The 22234-nt window shown below is 44.1% G+C and overlaps 1 protein-coding gene across 4 annotated transcripts in view; it reads right to left on the bottom strand.

Moving 5' to 3' along the window:
* The window catches only part of Stim1 (stromal interaction molecule 1), a 193676-nt gene extending 185102 nt beyond the window's left edge, over window positions 1–8574 (bottom strand). For 2 of the 4 annotated variants that reach the window (XM_041675978.1, XM_041675980.1), the window contains exon 1: window positions 7845–8570. In XM_041675978.1, coding sequence (XP_041531912.1) covers window positions 7845–7983 — 139 coding nt within the window. In that variant the 5' untranslated portion in view covers window positions 7984–8570. Of the gene's footprint in view, window positions 1–7844 lie in introns of all 4 variants that reach the window. The other 2 variants (XM_041675979.1, XM_041675977.1) reach the window with 2 other exon arrangements.
* Window positions 8575–22234: the final 13660 nt, after the last annotated feature.

The raw sequence follows: 22234 nt of genomic DNA, 5'->3' as shown, positions 1-22234 counted from the left end.
TCTCACCTTTAGACAAGTTCAGCAGTCATCTCTCTGTGGATACTGCATGTCAGGTTAAGCAGTCCAGGCAAGAGCAGTTTCTTGCCCAAATGGCTTGCAAACTCCATAAGGAGCCTCTTTGATGCCCATCTTCCTCTTGAAGTAACTGGTGCTGCCAGGAGCAGATGGGTCTCATTGTCATGAAAAGTCCTAAGTTCTAAAAACATTTAAATGCCATATTCTGAAGGTGTCTGAAAGATTTGAAGAATACCTAACTGAAATATATCTCTATATATCTAGAAGACCTAACTAACATGACTACAAGCTTGACTATTATAAATGACTATCTATTAACCTATAATTCTTAATTATAAATTCATAATACCTTAATCAAGAGCAGAAATATACATACATATAACAAAATTGACCTTAAGTTTGTATCAATAAACCAAGATCCATACCAATGCAAATATCTATAACATGGTGGTGCAAGTCTTTAATTCCAGTACTCAGGAGGCAGAGGCAGGTGGATCTCTGTGAGTTCAAGGCCAGCCCTGATCTACAGAGCTAGTTCCAGAACAGCCAGAAATACACAGAGAAACCCTGTCTTGTAAGGGAAAAAAAAAAGATTAAAGAGGGATCTGAACTTGGATATTACCTTCAAAGGCTGAGGCCATGCTCAAACATGAGACATTTGCAAGGAGGAAAAATAATAATATCTCATTCAAACAGTCCCTGATTACCAGTCTTTCCAACAAACTTCAACAATGGGTAGCCTCGACACAATGAAAACAAATTACTACCAGGCGGTGGTGGCCACGCCTTTAATCCCAGCACTCAGGAGGCAGAGACAGGTGGATCTCTGTGAGTTCAAAGCCATCCTGGTCTACAAGAGATAGTTACAGGACAGGCTCCAAATCCACAGAGAAACCCTGTCTAGAAAAACAAAAACAAAAAAAATTACAACCACTCCTATCTTCCTTCACAAAGATCCCAGAGAAGAAAACAGACATACAAAGTACTACATTTATATCAGAAAGGCATACAAAGTATCCTTGATTTAATAAAGAAAACTCTGTAGTAGTTTATTTCTTATGTTCATTCGGACATTTTATATTTTGTTATCTTAGTATTTCACCATTTTTTATAAACAGTTAAAAAAAAAACCCATATAAGATATCTTTTTCCTCCTCAAGAGCCTGACAGAAAGAGCTGCTGGGTTTCCTGAGAATCATTTCCCACAGATAGTTACGCACCAGAATGTCCTCTGTGACTGCAATGTGACTCAAAGGCCCCATAAAGAACTTAGTCCAAGTTCTGTGAAGACCTAGAAAACCACTCCCTTCAACAAGGCCTCATTCCTGGGACAAACAGCAGAAATTTGTTATTTGTTTCAGGGTTCTGGAGATAGGGGTAGCAGTCTATAGCCTGGGCTGGCCTTAAACTCATAGCAATCCTCTTGTCTCAGCCTCCAAAGTTCTGGGATTATCAACATGATCCACCATGTCTGGGAACGAAATTTCTATTTTGCTTTGTTCTGTTTGGTTTTGTTTGGACACAGAGTCTCATGTAGCCCAAAGCTGACCTTCAATTCTCTATGTAACTTAGGATGGTCATTAAACTTTTGCTTCTCTTCCTGTTCTGTCTCCCAAGCTCTGAAAGCTGCCTCTGTCTCCTAAATGCCAGGGATTATAGGCTTGCATCTTCCTACCCAGCCTACATCATCATTTTCAATATTCTCTTACTGCAAGTTAGTATTTCTTTCAAATATATGTGTATGTGCAATATATATGCTGTCAACTACAATATTAACAGTACCTATAGTTTTTGTCACCAACCAAAATCATAGATATTCTCACATAATATTACATTATTATAGATATCTTTAAAAAGTATTTACATTTATCATTACGTTAAAGTTATGGTAATTATGACGATAGCAATGGTCACACATGATTGCATTCTTCCTATCTACAGTGCTCCCATGAGACAGCCAGCCAGCAGAGAAGCACCTGTCTAGTTTACCCAACCACCTGACAGTGAGATTCCATATGTTCACAATGGTCACCCAGATATCCACAATACCCTCTTTCCTTCAGTGCTCTCCGGTCACCTTAGCCTAGTACAGCCTATGCAGATCTTTCTCCCTTTGCCTACACAGTCTATACTATTAGAATTTGATGAAGTCTGTGCATTATGTTGTTCTTAATATTACCTAAATAAAACCAGGCATGGTGGTAAAAACACTTGGGAGAGATATAGTGGCTGGAAATCAGTTCAAAGTTATCCTCAGTTACACAGTAAACTCCAGGCCAGCCTGGGTTACATGAAACTCTTCCTCAAAAAAAAAAAAAAAATTAGGCTCAGGCTCATTGGGTAGCTCCATCTACAGTACAAGCAAGCAGTAAACTGTCATTATTCTGACTTACACACTGAATAGCTAAGTCTGGATCTTTGGCTCAAACGTCCTGGTCTAGGTTCTCAACCAATAGCCTACTATGAGACTTACAGCTAATGCCTCTCTGGGAATCATTTCCTCACACATAAAAACAAGTAGGTTGAGCTTGTTTCCATCTCTTAACTCTTAAATCAAGCAACCACTTTTTATCTCCCCAAGATCTGAGAAAAAAAAACTATGGGGAAAACTCTAAAGCCTCCCCCAGTTCTCCCAGGCAAGTTTAGTCACTTGGTCCCTGGACTTCCCACAGCTTTCTGTATGAATGTATATTCGTACACACACACACACAAACACACACCACCTCTACTGTGACTTTTGCAAGATAACTTACTAGCTAAGGTAGTGCTAAGGAAATGAGCCAGAATCCTGAATTTAAACCCTGGTTCTCTTCACTGTCAGTGTAACATTGGGAAAGTTATTTAACCTCTCTTATTTAATTTACTGCCCTATAAAACAAGGATAACATCTATCACAGAAGCTGGCTATAACAATTAAATGAAATAAATTAAATTCATAATGAGCCAGGAGTGGTGGCAAATGCATTTAATCCTAGCACTTGGGAAGTTGAGACAGGTGGATCTCTTAAAGTTCAAGAGTAGCCAGGTCTACACGACAAGTTCTAGGCTAGCCAGAGCTGCATGGAGATTGTAATAATTGCTAGACACCAGGTTCAAGCTTTAACTATGTCTCTAGTCCCTTCTCATTCCCTTGAGCACCGTATTTGCATTTTTCTCTGATCCATTTTTCACAAGACAGTATTTGTGTGCTTATGAACTGTCTCCCTAACAGAGTATAAACTTCCATGAAGAAAGAAGACAACTCTTTCCTTCATCCTTAAATCCCCACAGAAAGTATACACAGTAACTGACCCAGAGAGGTCACTCAATCACTTGTTGAATAAATACAGTATGAGCTGGCACTGTTCAATGTTTGCTGAATCAATTAACCTAGCTAAAGGTGATTGTCAAAGCTGAGGCCTGGAAGTCAATACGTCCAAGCTCCCCAGGATAGCTTGTCCCTCTTGCCAGCCCAGGGTATTAGCTTCAACCAAGCCCCACCCACCTGCTCTTGGCTCCAGCCCAGTTCCAGGAGCCACCCTCAGCTAAAATTAGCTTAGCTACCAAGATGGCCAGGCCATTTATAGCCTTGGAAGCAGCAGCAACTAATTGGGTGGGCTGACTGGGCTGACCTGCCACTCCAAAGAGGCTGATTGAGAAGACAGCCTGCACTCTGCATAGATGCCTATCCTCCAGGACCTTATTCCAGCTAAACCAGTTTCTGATTAGAGACCCTCAAAACCATCAATCATGGCAGCCACAACTCCAGACTCGACCTGAGGTCTCTCACACAAAAGACATTCTATAGAAAAACATCTGAGTTTCTGAAAGCAAGGACCCTAGAGTCTAGAGATTCCCAGTCTTCATTCTGAGTCAGCTTCAAAAATGTAGGCCCTAGAATAACACAGCATATAGATCTGTCTATACAGATCTTGGGAGAAAATTACCTAATACAGCTAGGTGTTCAGGTGTTTTTTTTAAATATTTATTTATTTATTATGTATACAATATTCTGTATGTATGCCTGCAGGCCAGAAGAAAGCACCAGACCCCATTACAGATGGTTGTGAGCCACCATGTGGTTGCTGGGAATTGAACTCAGGACCTCTGGAAGAACAGGCAATGCTCTTAACCTCTGAACCATCTCTCCAGCCCTGTTCAGGTGTTTTTAAAAAGTAAAAAGTGAAAGGAATGTTCTCTCCATTGTCCAATGAGAGCGCTGCAAGCTCAGCATTCAGAGATTTTGTTGGTCTGGTTGGTGGGTGGGTTGGTTTGGTTTTGGTGTTGAGAGAGGATCAAACCCAGGATATCATGTATACAAATAAGCACTCTATCAACTGGGCTACCCATAACCTCAGCCTCCATGGTGAGGTTTTTTTTAGATATGTTTATTTTTATTTTATGTGTTTAAGTGTTTTGCCTGCACATATTTATGTGCACCATCTGCATGCTGGGTGCCCTCAAAGGTCATAAGAAGTTAGCAGAGCCCCTAGAACAGGAGTTAAGGATGGTTGTGAGCGACCATGTGAGCACTGAAAACGAAACCCAGATTCTCTGCAGGAGCAACAAGTATTCTTAACAGCTGGTTCACCTTTCATCCCCAGTCAGGGTTGCTCTGGTTTGGCTTTTCGAGACAGGACTCCTGGGTGTAACAGCCCTGCCTGTCCTGGAACTCTATAGACCGGCTGGCCTTGAACTCATAGAGATGCTGGGATTTAAAGGCATGTGCCCCCACTGCCCAGCTGGGTTTTAACAGTTTTTGGTGTAGAAGCTATCATTGCGACCCCATCTCTACCTTCACCATCACACCATGTCGCAAGTCATTAAGTATTTCTTTTCTTTTTTTTTCTGAGGCAGTCTTCTCTATGTATTCCTATCACTGTGTAGACCAGGCTAGCCTAGAACTCACAGAAATTCAGCTTCCTCTACCTCTGCCTCCTGAGCATCATACCTGACCACTATAAAGATTTTAATAAAATCCTTAGAATCAAATTTTATGACTATCTAAAAGGAAATGGGTTACACATACATCCAAAATGGGGGGGAGGGTGTGGAATTCTTTCATCAACACACTCTCCAAAAGAGAAAAAAAAAGCATCCCTTTTCTCAGACTCAGATACAGAGTCACCAGGACCTGCCTAATTGCCAGGAGGAAAGCAACATTCTCTAGGCCCCACCTAGCACTCCTTTAACAGGATAGGACCTGAGAAAATGGAAGAAGTCCAGGACATAAGCATCAGAGTACCTGCTTCAAATACCGAGCAAAGAACCCAGCGCCCCCTTTCTGTCTCTTAATTTGGGGGTACATACGTGCATTTGTGGGCACACTTACCATGATGCACATTCAGAAGTCAGAGGACAACAGTTATCTCCTTGCACCTTCACCTGGGTTCCAGGGATGAAGTTTAGGTCACCAGAATGCACAGCCAGAGCCTTTACTCGCTGGGCCAATGAGGATTATTACCCTTCCCTGAATTTTAATACAGCTATTGTGAGGTTTTGCAGAATAAGTCACGTAACTGTTAAAATATAAGCTGTACAAAGCACAGAAATTTACCAGTTACACTGAATGTGGTGGAGAAAAGTGGTAGGAAGCCAGATACAGTGTCTGATGCCCTGTAGTCCAGCATTTAAATTGTGGAGGCAGATTAATTTTTTAGTAGACAAAGCTTAGAAAACTGGCTCATTATAATAAAATACAAAATAAACTTGCTCTCCCAAACAAGGTGCGTTTCAGATGGTTCAGACTTTCACAAAAATATGTCAACTTCTTAAATTTTTTTGTAAGAATGTTATTCCTTTGGATTTTTAACATTAAAATACTCTGTGAAATGGCATAGCTTCCAGGTTTCTTGGCCCTCATGTGAGGATTAATGAATCTGGACACATTGCTGTTATGTATTCAGTCTCGGGTAATAAAGGGAGATGCCTGTAACTTAGCAAAAAAAAAAAAATTGTGGAGGCAGGAAGGTCAAGAGTTCAAGACCAGCTTCAGTTACATCTAGGCTACTGAAGACCCTATCTCAAAAGGAGAAGCAGGGGTGGGGGGTAGTTTTAACAAGTAAAATTCCTGTGTTCTGTGGATACAGAGGGGTTGGAAAGGCCACAAGAGTCCCTGCTATATAGACAATTTCTCCCCAAACCCTTTCACAGAGCCCAGACTATGAGCCACTTCTTTGAAAAAAGTAAGTCCCTGCCTGAGACAAAGTTCCATAGTGAGCCAAGGAGACAAACTAACAAAGCAATACTGGTAGACACTTACATTCCCACAAAAACCTACATCCCAGTGAACTAAGAGGAAATAAAGATGAAGAGAGAGGCCTTTATGGCTTAATCGGAATAGCCAGTCCTCTAAAATAAGATGTATGAGGAATGTCTCCATAAACTCAAGCCCATGAGATATTCCTGGGGAATGCTAGACGCTTCTCGACCTCAGGCAAAACACACACTCCATCAAAAGTCAATTTTCTAAAGGCTAGCGATTGCCTGAAACTCAAAGCTGTATCCTTTTAGTTCAGATCCAAAGTACAGAACACCTTTCAAAAAGATTCATTTTAGGTCAAACATGCATAGTCTGAAGTGAAAACGAAGGATAAATTACCAATTAGAAACAAGGAGAGCAGAGATGCTGCTCAGGGCTACTTCACAGTTCAACCAACCCTTCCCGGCATAGTCTGGTGAAAAACAATAGTTAAGCGAAGCTTCAGAGGCCTGGGAGACTGCTCTAACCTAACAGCAACAGCCCAAATTCTATGCTCATGTAGACAGTCCTGGCATCATCTGAAAACCAGTCCTTGAAGCACCTAAAATCATACCCAAACCAGTGAAGAAAGTTGAGAGAGGGCAGTGTAAGAAAAAAACTACCACTAATGCAATCCATGGAACTCCTGGCCCACCGGGACTTCTACTTTTCCTACTTGTATCAGCAGTTACCCTGAGACACCCCTCCCCTGAGCTTCCCCATCTTCAAACACCCCAGCTATTCCTCTACCCTCAAGCCTTCAGGCCAGTGTTTAGGCAGATCATAGTGACAAGGGGTGAGAAACAGAAAACGGGAACAAACGTACTTCTAAGCTATGTGAGAAAATAAACGTATTTTTCAAAAGTTCCTTTCTACTGCAAGAATATATACCACTGCTACTGCTGCCGAACAAGGCTCCACAAGTATAGAAGGAACGTAAGGACAGATTAAAAATAATACCATGGAATCCTTACTCTCATCATTCAGAAGAAACAGATTAAGCCAACAAATGGTCCAGGATATTTTATTATGGAGAAGTCAAGAAAGGGCCATTTAACTCCTTTGTGGTAAGGAGGATTCCACCTTGGGACTTGCTTTGATATTCCACATAGGCAAACCCAAAAGACAGCGAGTATCTATGGGAAACAAGGGCTAGGATTCTCTCAACGGTTAGAACATATCTGAACACCTGGCTATAAGGAAACAGAGCCAGCCCAGCCCTGATCTTCCTGGCCCATCCCGTGTGGCCAGCCCACCACCACCGCCCGCCCCCTCTAGTGATAAAACTGGCTAAAAGCAATTTTAACACTTGGGAAGACTACTCTTCCGGACAAGACACCTTGCTGATCTGAAAAGTCTAGGTGTCCCAAAGGCTTCTCACTACCACCAAAACATCCCGAGGAGGGCTAAGGAAAGTCGTCGGGGAAATAGTAACATTAGGCATGACTTCTAGACAGAACTTCTTGGACGACCGAGAGTACACGGTGCTATGTGTGCATCCCCCACCAACCTCACGTGTGCGGAGATTCCAATTTGCCCACTTCGGGCCCCTCAGTGTTGAGTCAGTCAAGCTTCCAGCCCAGTCCAGCCCGCAGCAGCAAGGCCTTACCTGCTTCAGCGGACTCCTCTGAAGTCGTCCCGGTGCCGGCTCCTGTATTCTTCTCGCTGTGACTATGGCTGAGGCTCTGACCCTGATGCAGGAGGAGACCCCAAAGAAGCCACAGGGCAAGACGGGCGCACACATCCATGACTGTAGGTCTCAGTCAACATGCGCCTGATGTAGACACCTTTGGATCCCAGAAGCAAATCCCAGAGTCAGGGAATGCAGTCGACAATTCCCAGGCAAGATGCCTCGCGGCACCGCAGCTGCACAGCCACCTGCGGGCTTGCCTCCTCCGACAACCGAAGGTCAAGCGCTCCAAGTTTGGGCGCAGAAGGACCAGAGCCTCCGGTCCAACAGTGGGTCCTGCCGGGGTCCGGCGGCCTGAGCTCTAGCTGCTTCCGGAGAGTTTGGGCAGGGTGGCTGTGGGGCCGCTGTCAGCTCCGCAGCCTGCTGCACCCCTGCGGGAGGAGGCGGGCAGGATCTCCCGCCCGCACCGAGGTGGGGGAGGGAGAGAAGGGAGGAGAGAGAGAAGGGGGGCACCTGACCTCGCCCCGCGGGCCAGCGGTGAGCGGCAGCAGCTAGGGCTTCAGCGTACGACCTGCAGGCCCCAGCGGACACAGATGGCTCCGGGATCCGAGGTCAACAGCTCTGCCCGGTCCCGTACCTCTGCGGCTGCCGGTGCCCCGGTGCACCAGGCGGACGCGCACGGGCCAGGCCCGGGACAGCGGCTCTCGGGAGGGCGGGAGGGCGGGAGGGCGGCGCGGGGCGGGCCCGAGGTGGGCGGAGGCGTGCTCTACCGCCGGCCCGCCCCGCGCCGCCCGGCCCCCAGCGAAGCCCGGGCCCGCCCCAGAGCCGGCTTATCCCGGAATAACCTGTTGGAGACGGCAGGCCGGAGCCCACAGCAATCGGCGGGGTCTCGTGGGGACCGGGCCTGCGCTGCTGGTCGTCAGGACCGCGGCCCCGCGCCAAGGATGGGGCGTCGGCCTCTGCCGTGCGCACCCCAGCCTCCCGCTCTAACCGCGGGCGAGCCCCTGACACGCAGTTGCTCAGGTAACTCAGGCCTGCGACGGAGGTGACAGCGACTGCCCTGCCCGGATCCCTGGGCCGCGGCGCTGCTCCCCGGGCTCCACTGTACAGCCAGGTTGCACAGAAACCTGGCACCCCGATAACCGACCGGGAGCCGCCTGAGGGGACCACAGTCCCGCCGGGCTCGGTCCAGGGGCGCGCTCCCAGCCCCCAACTCCCGACTCCCGGGCTCCTCCCTTTCGACGCGCCTCGTAACCAATCGGCTTCCGCCTTTCTGCGGCTCTGGAACCCGCGCGTCCTGTCTCTCGTACGCAGCGGTCCCTGGTGGCCACATCTAAGTACTGCAGGCAGGACTAGTTCCTAGGTGGCCATGACCCTTACTAGAGGAGCCCCTAGCCAAGCGCATTGGAGCTACAAGTGTTTACAGAAGAAATTGTTCCGAAAAGCACAATGAAATGTCCATCCCACGTAGGTAATATTTCACCGGCATGTAGCCTAAAAAGTCTATCTACCTTCCTAACACACTGATCTATGTCAGATGCCCTTGCGTGGCTCTTGCCTGTTTTCCTACCCGTTCCTCAAGCCCCCACCCTCTTGAGATTTATCAGTTAAAGCCTGTGGCTAGTTCCTCACTCTCTCTCCCATCTCTGATTCTGTTAGAGGAGGTGGCAGCGACTTGAGAATGCGTGCCCCCAAAACAGAGAACCCCGCCCGGGCTTCCTTCAACAAAGCCTATACTTCCTGTTCTCTTCTCAAGCTTACCGTCAGCAGAACTTTACTGAAACCTCGTGCCTTACCTCCGTCCTTGGCACCAGAGGCAGGAGACTGGATTAGACTCAGTCCCTCTTCTGACAGTGATAAACCAGCTTCTGTTCTAAGCAAGCCCTTTGAAGACCAGAACACGGATTTGCCCAACAGCTGCCTGGCTTAAGGGTTAGGCTGTTGATATAAAAATACACGTCCGACGTCATCTGCTACCACTCTCCCCACTTTTCAAAGCTCCCACCACACTAGTCTTTTTCTTTCTGTGTGTGTGTGTGTGTGTGTGTGTGTGTGTGTGCTTTTGCAGTGTCGTGGGTTAAACGCAGAACCTCAGACAAGCTGAATAACTGCTCTACAACCCATGGGCCTTCAGAAAGTTTCCAAACACATCAAACAGGCTTCAGAGCCCTTGCATCTGTTGTTTCTTCTACCAGAAACCCTCCTCACCCTACTTCCCCCACACCCACCCCACCAATAAAGTTAACCTCTTCTTGGTCTAGCTACATGTTGAATGGCTACTTAGATAGGCCAACCTAGTCCAGTGGTGGTGGTTCACGCCTTTAATCCCAACACTTAGGGGAGCAGAGGCAGGAGGATCCAAGGCCTGGTCTAAAAATGAGTTCCAGGACTCTTGTCTAAAAAAACCCAAAAAAGAAAAAAAAAAGCCAACCTAAAGCCAACAAGAGGACCAAGGTGACCTGAATTCCAGTCATACAACCCACATCCTAGGAGAACTGATCCCCACAAGCTGTCCTTTAACCTCCACACACACCACAAGTAAATGTAAAAAAATCTTTTAAAAGAAACCGCTACCAGTCAGGCAGAGATGGCACACACCTTCAGTCCCAGCACCCAGGAGGCAGATGCAAGCAGATTTGTGGATTCAAGGCCAGCCAAGCCTACACAGAGAAACCTTGTCACAAAATAAAATAAAAGGAAAGAAAAAAAGAAACTGCTACCTGAATCACACTTCAGACCATAAACATATGTGCCCCTCCCACTACAGTTGTGACTGTGAGTCCCAGAGGTCATTGTCCCTGTGCACCCTGCACATCATAAATACTTAATAAAGCTTGCTGGTAAATGTTAGTTCATTTGATCACTCAAATATTTATTGAGTGACAGCAGTGTGCTGGAAAATTGGCCAGAACAAAAGGCAAACCCCTGACCTAGATTCTACTCTGTTCCGAGCCAGATCTCAAACTCAAGTTGCAAAAATGAACAAGCATGTAATATAACTGAGTGACTAGGTAGGAGTAATAGGGAGTGGTGGAGCTACAGATTCGAAAGCAGACAAAAAAAAAGGTTCCACTCACAGCACCACACACACACACACACACAGAATCGTTCTAGATGTGCTTAGAAAGGTTTAGCAACCCTTGTCTGGAATGCGTTAGTAATGGCGCTCCCTGGTGTCCAAATAGGAAGTAAAGTTGTTACTGAGAAATGACCATGTTCTGGCTGCTTAACTCTGTTTCTCCAAACAGAACTGTTTTTTAAAGATTTATTTTTATTTGGTTATATATCTGTAATATGCCACATGTGTGTTGATGCCTGCAGAGGCCAAAAGAGGGAATCAGATTGCCTGGAGCTGGATTACAGGAAGTTAGGAGCCACCCAGTGGTCCCCCGTAAGAGCAGTAAATGTTCTTAACCACTGAGCCATGTCTCCAGCCTCTAATACATTGTGAGCGTGTGTGTGTGTGTGTGCGTGTGTATACTCCCCCACGGTAGCCATGGTATACCTGTGAAGACAACTTTGGGGAGTCAGGTCTCACCTCCTATTGTGTTGATTCTGGAGACTGAACTCACTCTGCAGACCAGGCTGGTCTTAGACTCATGCAGATCTGCCTGCCTCGGCCTCCGAGCTCCACTTCTTTCATTCTCTTTTTCTTGGGTTTATTTATTTTATTTTATGTATATGAGTGTTCTGCTTGCCTGAATGTGTGTGCACTGAGTTGTGTGCACTGAGTTCATGCCTGGTCCTGCCCACAGCAGCCAGGGTCCTCTGGGAGAGCAGAGCAAGGGCTCTTAACCACTGAGCCGTCTCTCCAGCTGCTAAACCCCACTTCTTTCACAGAGATCCACCTGCCTCTGTCTCCCGAGTGCTGGGATTAAAGGCGTGTGCCACCACCACCCAGCTTTTTTTGTTTTTGTTTTTGTTTTATTTTTCAAGACAGGGTTTCTCTGTGTAGCCCTCGCTGTCCTGTAACTAGCTCTGTAGACCAGGCTGGCCTTGCAATCTTTTGTTTGTTTGTTTTCTAAGATTTATTTACTGTGTACAGTGTTCTGCCTGCATGTATGCTTGCACTCCAGAAGAGGACACCAGATCTCATTATAGATGGTTGTGAGCCACCATGTGGCTGGGAATTGAACTCAGGTCCTCTGGTACAGGAACCTGTGCTGTTAACCTCTGAGCCATCTCTCTAGCCCCCATTTCTTGAATCTTACTGTGAATCTTCATTCATTCACTCAACATCTACTGAGCATCTACTCATAATAACCACTTCCTACCGTGTATATGAAGAGCTAATTAGTAACTCAGTAATGTCTTGAGAGGGAGTTGTAAGAGGAGGTGAGGAAGTGTAGAAGAGTAACCGCCTAGATGCTGTGCAGTAATCACCCAGGAGGCTGTGCAGAGGCGCGGTCTGGGAAGGCAAGGAGCAAGTGGGCTGCTTCAGACTCCTACATCCATACCTTCACGCTGATGTGTGACTTCTACACAAGTCAGTCAGCCTCCCTGGGCTTGAAATCTTCCTCTGGCCTTAGCTTTTCCTAAAGCTCAGCTGAGTTAAAGCTGAGTGGTAGCTCAGACCTGAAATCTCAGTCCTTGAAAGGCTCCGTCAGCAGAAGACCAACCTGTGCTGTAGAGTGAACTCTAGGCCAGCCTGGTCACAGAGTAAGATTCTGTGTCAAAAAAAAGTAGGTGACTTAATGTATATAAAGCAATCAGAAGAGTGTCTAGCATAATATTCTCAATAAATACTGACTTTACAAAGAATATCAGAACCATTAAAGAATTACACCAATATCAACTATGTATGTTAGGTGTTATAATGTACTCAATGATCCCAGCACTCAGGAGGTAAAGGCAGGAGGATAAGGAGTTCAGAGTCATCCTTAGCTACAGAATGAATAGGAAGTGAGTCCTGGGCTACATGAAACCCAGTCTCAAAAACAAAACAACAAAATTCACTAAATCTAGAAATACCAAGTCATTCTGAAGATAAAATTGAGAATAGATTGAAGAAATAGAAGCTAGACAAGGGAGGTAGTCAGGCAGATGTACATGGAAAACCCAGCTTACCTTGTTAATTTAATTATTGTTTATGTTTGTGAGTGTTTTGTCTGCATGTGTGTCTATGCACTATCTGTGTGCCTGGTACCTGTGGAGGCCAGAAAAGGGTATTTGACCCCTTGAAGCTGGATTTACAGGTGGCTTTGAGCCACTTTGTGGGTTCTGGGAACCAAACCTGAGGCCTCTGCATGGACAGTAAGGACTCTTCACCCCTGAGCCATCTCTCTTCACCTTCTTGAACTGAGCAGTGATTGTGATTGGGCAGTAGTGGAATAACAGAAAGGATCTAGATTTGTGATGTATTTGGTGATTAATTGGGTGATCAGGTAAGGCATCAAGATTGATCATGATTAATTAATGACTGCGACATTGGAAAGCACTTTTTAAATTTCTTTAAAAGATTTATTTATTATGTATACAACATTCTGCCTGCACGCCAGAGGAGGGTGCCAGATCTCAGTACAGATGGTTGTGAGCCACCATGTGGTTGCTGGGAATTGAACTTAGGACCTCTGGAAGAGCAGCCAGTGCTCTTAACCTCTGAGCCATCTCTCCAGCCCCCACTTTTTAAATTTTTAAAATATTAAGTTGGGTAGTGGTGGCACACACCTTTAATCCCAGCACTTGGGAGGCAGAGACAGGCAAATGTCTGTGAGTTTGAGGCTAGGCTGGTCTACAAGAGCTAGTTCCAGGACAGGCTCCAAAGCTATAGAAAAAACCCTATCTTAGATAAACAACAACAACAAAAAAAATTAAATTGTGGCTGGGAAGTGGTGGCGCACACCTTTAATCCCAGCACTCAAGAGGTAGAGGCAGGCAAATGTCTGTGAGTTTGAGCCCAGGCTGGTGTACAAGAGCAAGCTCCATAGTTACTGAGAAACCCTGTATCAAAAAATAAATAAATAAATTTTGGTGTTGAGCCTAGACCAACCTTGATTTGCTACATAGACAAGAATGACCTTGACTTGATCTTCCTGGCTCCACCTCCTGAACACTGGTTGGGATTACTTGTACATGACACATCAGGCCTAACTCTTAGGAACTTTATAGGCTAGATATTATGTTAAATACACTGCGTCTAAGTATCCTTTCAACACATATTCATGAGCCAAACAATGAGAATACAGTGCTAGATAAAATAAACATAACTTATCGCCCCTCCCTGTTGAGCATGCCTTAAAAAATTAACATCCACAATAATCTGATGATGCTACATAATTCTGATTCATTTTATAAAGGTTTAAATTAAGACTCTGCTAAGTCCTATTTTCCTACATGAAGGCTGTGTTTTTAATCTATAAAATGAAGGGAGATATTGCCTGCCTTGGGGAGTTCTTATATAAGTTTTAAAACTGTAACACATACCTAACTTATGCTAAAATTATAATTTTTCGAAGGACACGTAGAAAGCACGTGACAAAGATGAGCAAAGATGAGACCCAGAGGGGAGGGGCCGTGGTGACACACACATTGGACCCAGCACTCAGACTGCAGAGGTGGATCTCAGAGTTGGAGGCCAGCCTGGTCTACATAGTAAAACCCTGTCTCAGAGAAGAAAAAAACAAAAACAATAACAACAACAAGAGAGAAAGAGAGGAGGAAGACAGGGAATACTAAATTATTTAGGTACCTATAGAGTTGAATTGTTCCTGAGGAAGAGGAATTTCTCAAAAAGGGATTGTGCCAGGTGACCTGGGTACCACCCATCTCAAAAATGCAAAGGTGTTCTATAGAGAAACAGGTTAACTATTGTTCTAGCTACCTGGGAGGAAGGACTCTCCTGGAAAACCAGGAATGATCATTGTACCCACTCCCTTCATCTACTGGGTTCCTCGAGGGACTTAAAAACAATGACTTGAGCTTTGTTTAATTTGTCACTTCCCTCGTTACTTCTTTCTGCTCTCTCGCATCTTTGCTATCAAAGCCCACAAAATAGGAAAAGGAATTTGTCTTTAGCAATATGAATAGCAAAAAGGAATGAAGAAACAGACTCTACTTCTCAGGCAGGCTGAGAAAGGCCAAGGGATCGAGAGGAGCCCAGAGAAAACTGAGTTCCCTGAAGCCACATCAGAGATGAAGGAGGATTAAGATTTAAGGTTAGCTAGTAGGGGTAAAATAGTTAGCCAATTGGCTAACACTCAGCAAACCCTCTGGCCACCGGTTCCTAGGGACCAGGGGCGGGAAGACTTGTTTGGAAACCAGCAGAGCCCAGGCGAGATCACCCAGGACATTTTCCTCCCTGGCTCTCGACCCTTCAATTTGAGGAGTACTAAGTCAACTCTAGCATTTTGACATAAGAAATGGGGGGTGGGGCTTGAAAACGTCACTGGGGTATAGAAATTAATGCTTATTTGTCGTACCAATGACCAATGGCCAATTTACCATTCCACAAGAGTACTTTACTTAATCTGCACAATCCATCAAGACATTTGTCATTCACATCTTTAATGAAACAAGCAGATTGGAGGTACAACATGCCTTTAATCCCAGTACTCCAGAAGCAAGCAGATCTAGGCCAGCCTGGTCAACAGAACAAGGCTACACAGAGAAACCCTATCTCAAATAACTAAATAATAAATAAACAATAAAATGAAGCAATGACTCAGAAAGTATCTCTGTGGTGCACTATTTTTTATTTTATTTTATTTTGATTTTTTGAGACAGGGTTTCTCTATATAGCTTTGGAACTTGAACCTGGAACCCACTCTGTAGACCAGGCTGGCCTCGGACTCACAGAGATCCACCTGCCTCTGCCTCCCGAGTGCTGAGATTAAAAGTATGAGCCACCACTGCCCAGCCTGCAGTGTACTCTTACAATATTCTGATTTGTACAATATTTGTTGAAGATCTCTCTGTCTCTGTCTGTCTGTCTGTCTGTCTCTCTCTCTCTCTCTCTCTCCCTGAAACAGGGTTTAACTATGTAGCCTTAGCTATCCTTTAACTTGCCTCCAACTCAGAGATCTTCCTGCTTAATGTCTTTTATAAACTTTTATTATCATTATTATTATTATTTTGTTTTTTGAGACAGTGTTTTTCTGTAGCTTTGGGGTCTGTCCTGGAACTAGCTCTGTAGACCAGGCTGGCCTTGAACTCACAGAGATCCTCCTGTCTCTGTCCCCTGCTGGGATTAAAGGTGTGTGTACCCACTACCTGGTTAATTTTAATTTTTAGACTTATTTTTTGCCCTTTTTTTTATTATTTTGTTTTTCAAGACGTAGCTTTGGAGCCTCCTGAGTGCTGGGATTAAAGTCATGTGCCACCACCGCCCGGCTTATTTTTTTACTTTATGTGTATGAATGTTTTGTCTACATGTAAGTATTATACCATATGTATATCTGGTACCTTATGTGTATGAATGTTTGTCTACATGTAAGTATTATACCATATGTATATCTGGTACCTACAAAATATGGCCTTTAAGATATTTTACTAATATAAGGCTTTTTATGACATGAGGCATGTCTACTCCTGACAGCACCAATTTACTTTGAGAAAGGATGATAGGCATCAAAGAACCTCCATATGGAGTTTGTTTTCAATGTGGTAAATCTGGCCATTTGGGCAGGAAAGTGCCCTTGCCTCGACTGCTAACATTAGGTTGTCCAAACTGGACAAGCAGGACACAAAAGAGAGTGACTGTTGAATTTTGCCAAGACAAGGTAGGACTTGATGTGAGAGTGTCATATATCAATCTGTTGATTTCATTGGTTAAGCAATAAAGAAACTGCTAGGCCCATTTGATAGGCCCACCCTTAGGTGGGTGGAGTAAACAGAACGGAAGGCTGGGAGAAAGAAGCTGAGTCAGAGAGTCGCCATGATTCTCCCACTCCAGACAGACGGAGGTTAAGATCATTCCTGGTAAGCCAGCTGGTGGGCTACAGCAGATTATTAGAAATGGGCTAGTCCAGGTGCAAGAGCTAGCCTAGAAGAGGCTAGATAGAAATGGGCCAAGCGGTGTTTAAAAGAATACAGTTTCCATGTAATTATTTCGGGTAAAGCTAGCCGTGCGGAGCTGGGTGGGAACGCAGCCCACCGCAGCTCCTTCAACAAGGACTGTCATTCAAAATTCCTGTTTCACAGAAAAGTTTGTCCGTATTCTCTACTTGTAGGCTGAAGATGGATGCTCCAACAACATTGCAGAGGCATTTGGGGTGATTGTCCACTTAGCCAGATGTCTGTGTCATTTCTTAGTTTTGGAAGTTCCTTGCTCTGCACTTCCAGTTTGATGGGGTTAAAGACTAGATAGTTATAGTTACAGTTTTTTTCCTTCTTACCAAAGTCAAAAAAGAAACTCACAAAAGAGTTATAAAGTATATAAGGTTGAGAGGCATAAAACTTAAATTGTTTATTTTAAAAATGTTTTGAACTCTAAAAAGATAGTTTTTGGTTGGTAATACAAGTTAGGATACAACATAAATCAGGTACAAAACTCTGAACTCACCAAGGATAGATAATGGAGTATTTTCTTTGAATTTGTCAATATTAATGGACTAGACATTGTGAATATAATTCTTACCTGATAATTGTTCTTATTGTGTATAGTTTTACTATGTTAGAGTTAAAACCTTTCCTTTCTACTTACACAGAAGGGGGGAATGTTGTGAGATATTTGTGCACTGTGTGAAGATATATTGCTGTGACTGATCTGATAAAGAGCTGAACGGCCAAGAGCTAGGCAGGAACTATAACAGGGCATTGGGGCAGAGAGAGAGGTGAGGAGGAATCTAGTCTCTATGCTCAGGAAAAGTGAGACACACAGAGGAAATAGGATGTGCAGCATGGAAACAAAGGCAAAACATAGATTAATATAAATTGCTTAACTTAAGTAATGAGAGCTAGTGGGACAAGCCTACATAAGCTAAGGCTGAGCTTTTATAATAATAAGTCTATGTGTTGCTATTGAGAGCTGGATGACGGGACAGAGAAAGACCTGTCGCACGCAGTTCAGCAGTTAAGAGTACTTGTTGCCCTTGCAGAGGAGCCTGGCTCTCACAACCATTCCAGATTCCAGGAGATATGCTGCAGTCTTTTGAACTCTGACGGTTTAACACTGAAAACATACCTAACATAACTACAAGTTTGACCATTATAGATGACTAACAACAAACCTATATTTCTTAATTATACATTACATTTTTAAATGAGCTTCATAGGAACAATACCTTAAGCAAGAATAGAAACATATATACAGTATAACAAAAATAACCTTAAATTTATAACAATATACAAAAATCCACACCAGTGTAAACTATTTGTGATTAATAGTTTTTTTTTTAGCTTAAAGTGATTTAATAATCTACCCCTTTATCCTATCCTTTCCATGCCCCCCCCTTTTTTGTTTTTTTTTGAGACAGATAGTTTTTTGAAGTTGTTCTGGATGCAGGATTTTGAGGAACCCGCAACAAAGGCCTTCTGGAGGCTGGATCACTTGGGTTACTTGTCTTCATTGGTATCTAGTTCCTTTATCCTGAAAACACACAAACACTTTTTTTTAAAGATTTCTTTATTTTTTTATGGACATTAGGGTCTTGCCTGCATATGTGTCTGTGTGATGATGCCAGAACTGGAGTTACATACAGACAGTTGTGAGCTGCCATATGGTTGCTGGGAATTGAACCCTGGTCTTTTGGAAGAACAGCCAGTGCTCTTAACCACTAAGGCCATCTCTCCAGTCCCCAACACATAAACTTTTAAAGATAACATGTATATCTTACGCAGCGATGGTGGTACACGCCTTTAATCCCAGCACTTGGGAGGCAGAGGCAGGCAGATCTCTGTGAGTTTGCAGCCAGCCTGGTCTACAGAGCTAGTTCCAGGACAGGCTCCAAAGCTACAGAGAAACACTGCCCCCCCCAAAAAAAACAAACAAACAAACATATATATCTGTATTAACACAAGCATGGACTGTGTGGTATGCACAAGTCAGCTAAAGATGATTTTCTACGTGTGAACAGGTAAAAAGCATCTGTTAACTCTATTAAGCCCATTTGGACTGTATGTCCAAACCATTATCCACGCCATATGAAATTATGGCATGTAATAATAAATTATGAAGACTCTGTAGCTAACAAGATCTATCATGTCTCATCCAGTCTCAGAGCTGTCCCCAAGTCAAGGAATCAGCATATACGTCACCTGTATTGTAGTTTTCCTAGGTTTATTTCTTTATGACTGTGACCAAGATTTTCAGTCAAATTTGGTCTCTATGAATGTTGAAGAAGTCTACAGCCTTTCATTTCCCATGGAAACAAAAGCATAACCTCTCCACCAGCAGAATACGTTCTCCGAATCCTATTTTAAAGTTAAGACATCCCTAAGGTATCTAGACTGGTTTAATTCTGCAGCTCCTTTTACAATCCCATGTCTTTCAGCAGCTGCTGTTCATTCAACAGTATTCAATACTTTTAAAAAAATATTTCAAGACAGGTTTTCTCTGTGTAGCTTTGGAGTCTGTCCCAGAGCTCACTCTGTAGACCAGGCTAGCCTCAAACTCACAAAGATCTGCCTTTCTCTATCTCCCAAGTGCTGGGATTAAAGGTGTGCACCACCACTGCCCGGCCCATTCAACAGTATTCAAAAAAATTCAAAGTCGTCAAAACACTATAGAGGATCCAGACTCTCTGTGTATTTCCCATCTTTACATGGCTTATTCCTTTCTCTCTCTTTCTCTCTTTCCCTCCCTTTCTCTCTCTCTCTCTCTCTCTCTCTCTCTCTCTCTCTGCGGAGGTTGAGACAGGGTTTTTCTGTATAGCTTTGGAACCTGTCCTGGTTTACTTGCTCTGTAGACCAGGCTGGCCTTGAATTCACAGAGATCCACCTGCCTCTGCCTCCCAAGTGCTGGGATTAATGGTCTATGCCATCATTGCCTGGTGGCTTATTCTTTTTATATTACTTTACTCTTTCTTTAAAGACCTTACTTAAGGAGCTGGAGAGGTAGCTCAGCTCTTAAGAGCACTGGCTACTCTTCCAGAGGACCCAGGTTCAGTTTCCAGCACCCACATGGCAGCTCACAACTGACTGTAACTCCAGTTACATACAGTGTCTCCAACACCCTCACACAGATACATACAAATAAAACACCAATGAACAAAAAAATAAATATTTTTAAAAAGACTTTAGCCGGGCGGTGGTGGCGCACGCCTTTAATCCCAGCACTCGGAAGGCAGAGGCAGGCGGATCTCTGTGAATTCGAGACCAGCCTGGTCTACAAGAGCTTGTTCCAGGACAGGCTCCAAAACCACATAGAAACCCTGCCTTGAAAAACCAAAAAAATAAAAAAATATAAAAATAAAAAATAAAAAAAATTAAAAAAAATAAAAATTATTTTTAAACTATTTCTTTTTTTCTATAATTATCTATATCCATTTTCATTTCCTCCTCCTCCTCTTCCTCCTCTTCTTCTTCTTCTTCTTCTTCTTCTTCTGTTTTTTGGGGGTTTCTCTCTATAACCCTAGCTGTCTTGGAACTCACCCTGTAAACTAGGCTGGCCTCAAACTCAGAGAGATCTGCCTGCCTCTGACTCCTAAATGCTGGGATTAAGGGCCTGCACCACCTTTACCTAGCTTTCTTATACACCTACGCACACTGTAACCCCTTTAAAATTATTTTCAGTCTGGATCTGTTTTACTAAGAACCTGTAGTGTTCTCTAACTACATGAATCAAATCATCATTATTATTATTACTATTATTATTATTACTTGGTTTTTCGAGACAGGGTTTCTCTGTAGCTTTGGGTCCTGTCTTGGAACTAACTCTTGTAGACCAGGCTGGCCTCAAACTCAGAGAGATCCACCTGCTTCTGCCTCCCAATGCGATTAAAGGCGTGCATCACCCCTCCCCGGGTCTGTTGTAATTGCCCCGCTCCAGGCAGTGCCGCACAGCGCAGGTTTTTATTACTGAGCTAGCTGCTAATTAGACTGCTGTCTCTCAAGCGTTCATGGGCACCTTTTTTTTTTTTTTTTAGATTTTTCGAGTCAGGGTTTCTCCGTAGTTTTTGGTTCCTGTCCTGGAACTAGCTCTTATAGACCAGGCTGGCCTCGAACTCTTAAAGCAGTCATAGCCAGGCTGGGCCGAGGTGGAGCGCACCTTTAATCCTAAAACTCAGGAGGCAGAGGCAGGCGGATCTCTGTGAGTTTGAGGCCAGCCTGGTCTATATAGTGAGTTCCAGGACTGCCAGGGCTACACAGAGAAACCCTGTCTCAAAACCAAAGCAAAAGAACAACAAAAGAACCTTTCCAGATGGCTCCACCCTTCTGGCCTATTGACCCTCTCACATCTGTGACACCAGAGCAGCTCCAAACCACTGGATGCCAACGACTCCATACATATTAGTGATTTATTGAAGCCACTTCATTCCACAGATGTTTACTGCACACAAGTGTGTGCTCAGACCTGCCTGTGACAGGCCCAGTGGGTGGACACAGAGATGAATCAGACACAACCTCAAAGGACTTAACAGTTGGTAGAGGAGACAGACATTAGACACAAATACAATTTACCAGAACTCAAAACAGGATGACCTAAGTGATATTAAGGAACTATGAGCAATATGCTATATGCATAGGCCTCAATTACTTAATTATGATCTCCAGAGTGCATCACAGGTCAGAGCCGAAGGGTGTCATCTTCAGCCCCTTGTTTTCCAGCAGGGGAACCTGAGATTCAGAAATGGCTAAGGACATGGTGTAAATCTTTCTAGTCTGACTGGCTGAGTCTTCCAGGCCATCTGAAACCCAGTCCTGGGGTTTTCCCTCCTCTTCTGGTAGCTTCAAATCCAGTAATTCCATATCAAACAGGTATCGGGAAAGTGCTCCCTCCTGGTCTACAGTGAGGCAAACCCCAGACACTGAGCCAGCCCAGTCTCTAGTATTTACCACCCTGCTCCTACCACTGTGTCCCACAGCTGACTCTAAAATGCACCCGCCATTGTTTGTGGTGTTGGGGTACAGGCCTAAGCACATGATAAGCAAGCAATCTCCCTACCACTGAGTAATAGTCAAATTTTCAAGTATTTTTCAGGATTTTTTATTCTTTTGAAACAGGGTTTCGTGTGGAGACTTGGCTGTCCTGGAACTAGGCTGACCTCAAACTCACAGAGTTTGCCATCTGCCTGCCTCTACCTCCCAAATGTTGGGATTTAAGGCATGTGCCACCATGTCTGGCTAGAACTTTTTTTTTTTTTTTTTTTTGGTTTTTCGAGACAGGGTTTCTCTGTGGTTTTGGAGCCTGTCCTGGAACTAGCTCTTGTAGACCAGGGTGGTCTCGAACTCACAGAGATCCGCCTGCCTCTGCCTCCCAAGTGCTGGGATTA

The sequence above is a fragment of the Microtus oregoni genome, unplaced genomic scaffold (assembly GCF_018167655.1).
Source record: "Microtus oregoni isolate MIOR12 unplaced genomic scaffold, Mior012 000027F_ref0000203, whole genome shotgun sequence".
NCBI classification, from domain to species: domain Eukaryota; kingdom Metazoa; phylum Chordata; class Mammalia; order Rodentia; family Cricetidae; genus Microtus; species Microtus oregoni.
This window is presented reverse-complemented; position numbering and strand designations above follow the sequence as displayed.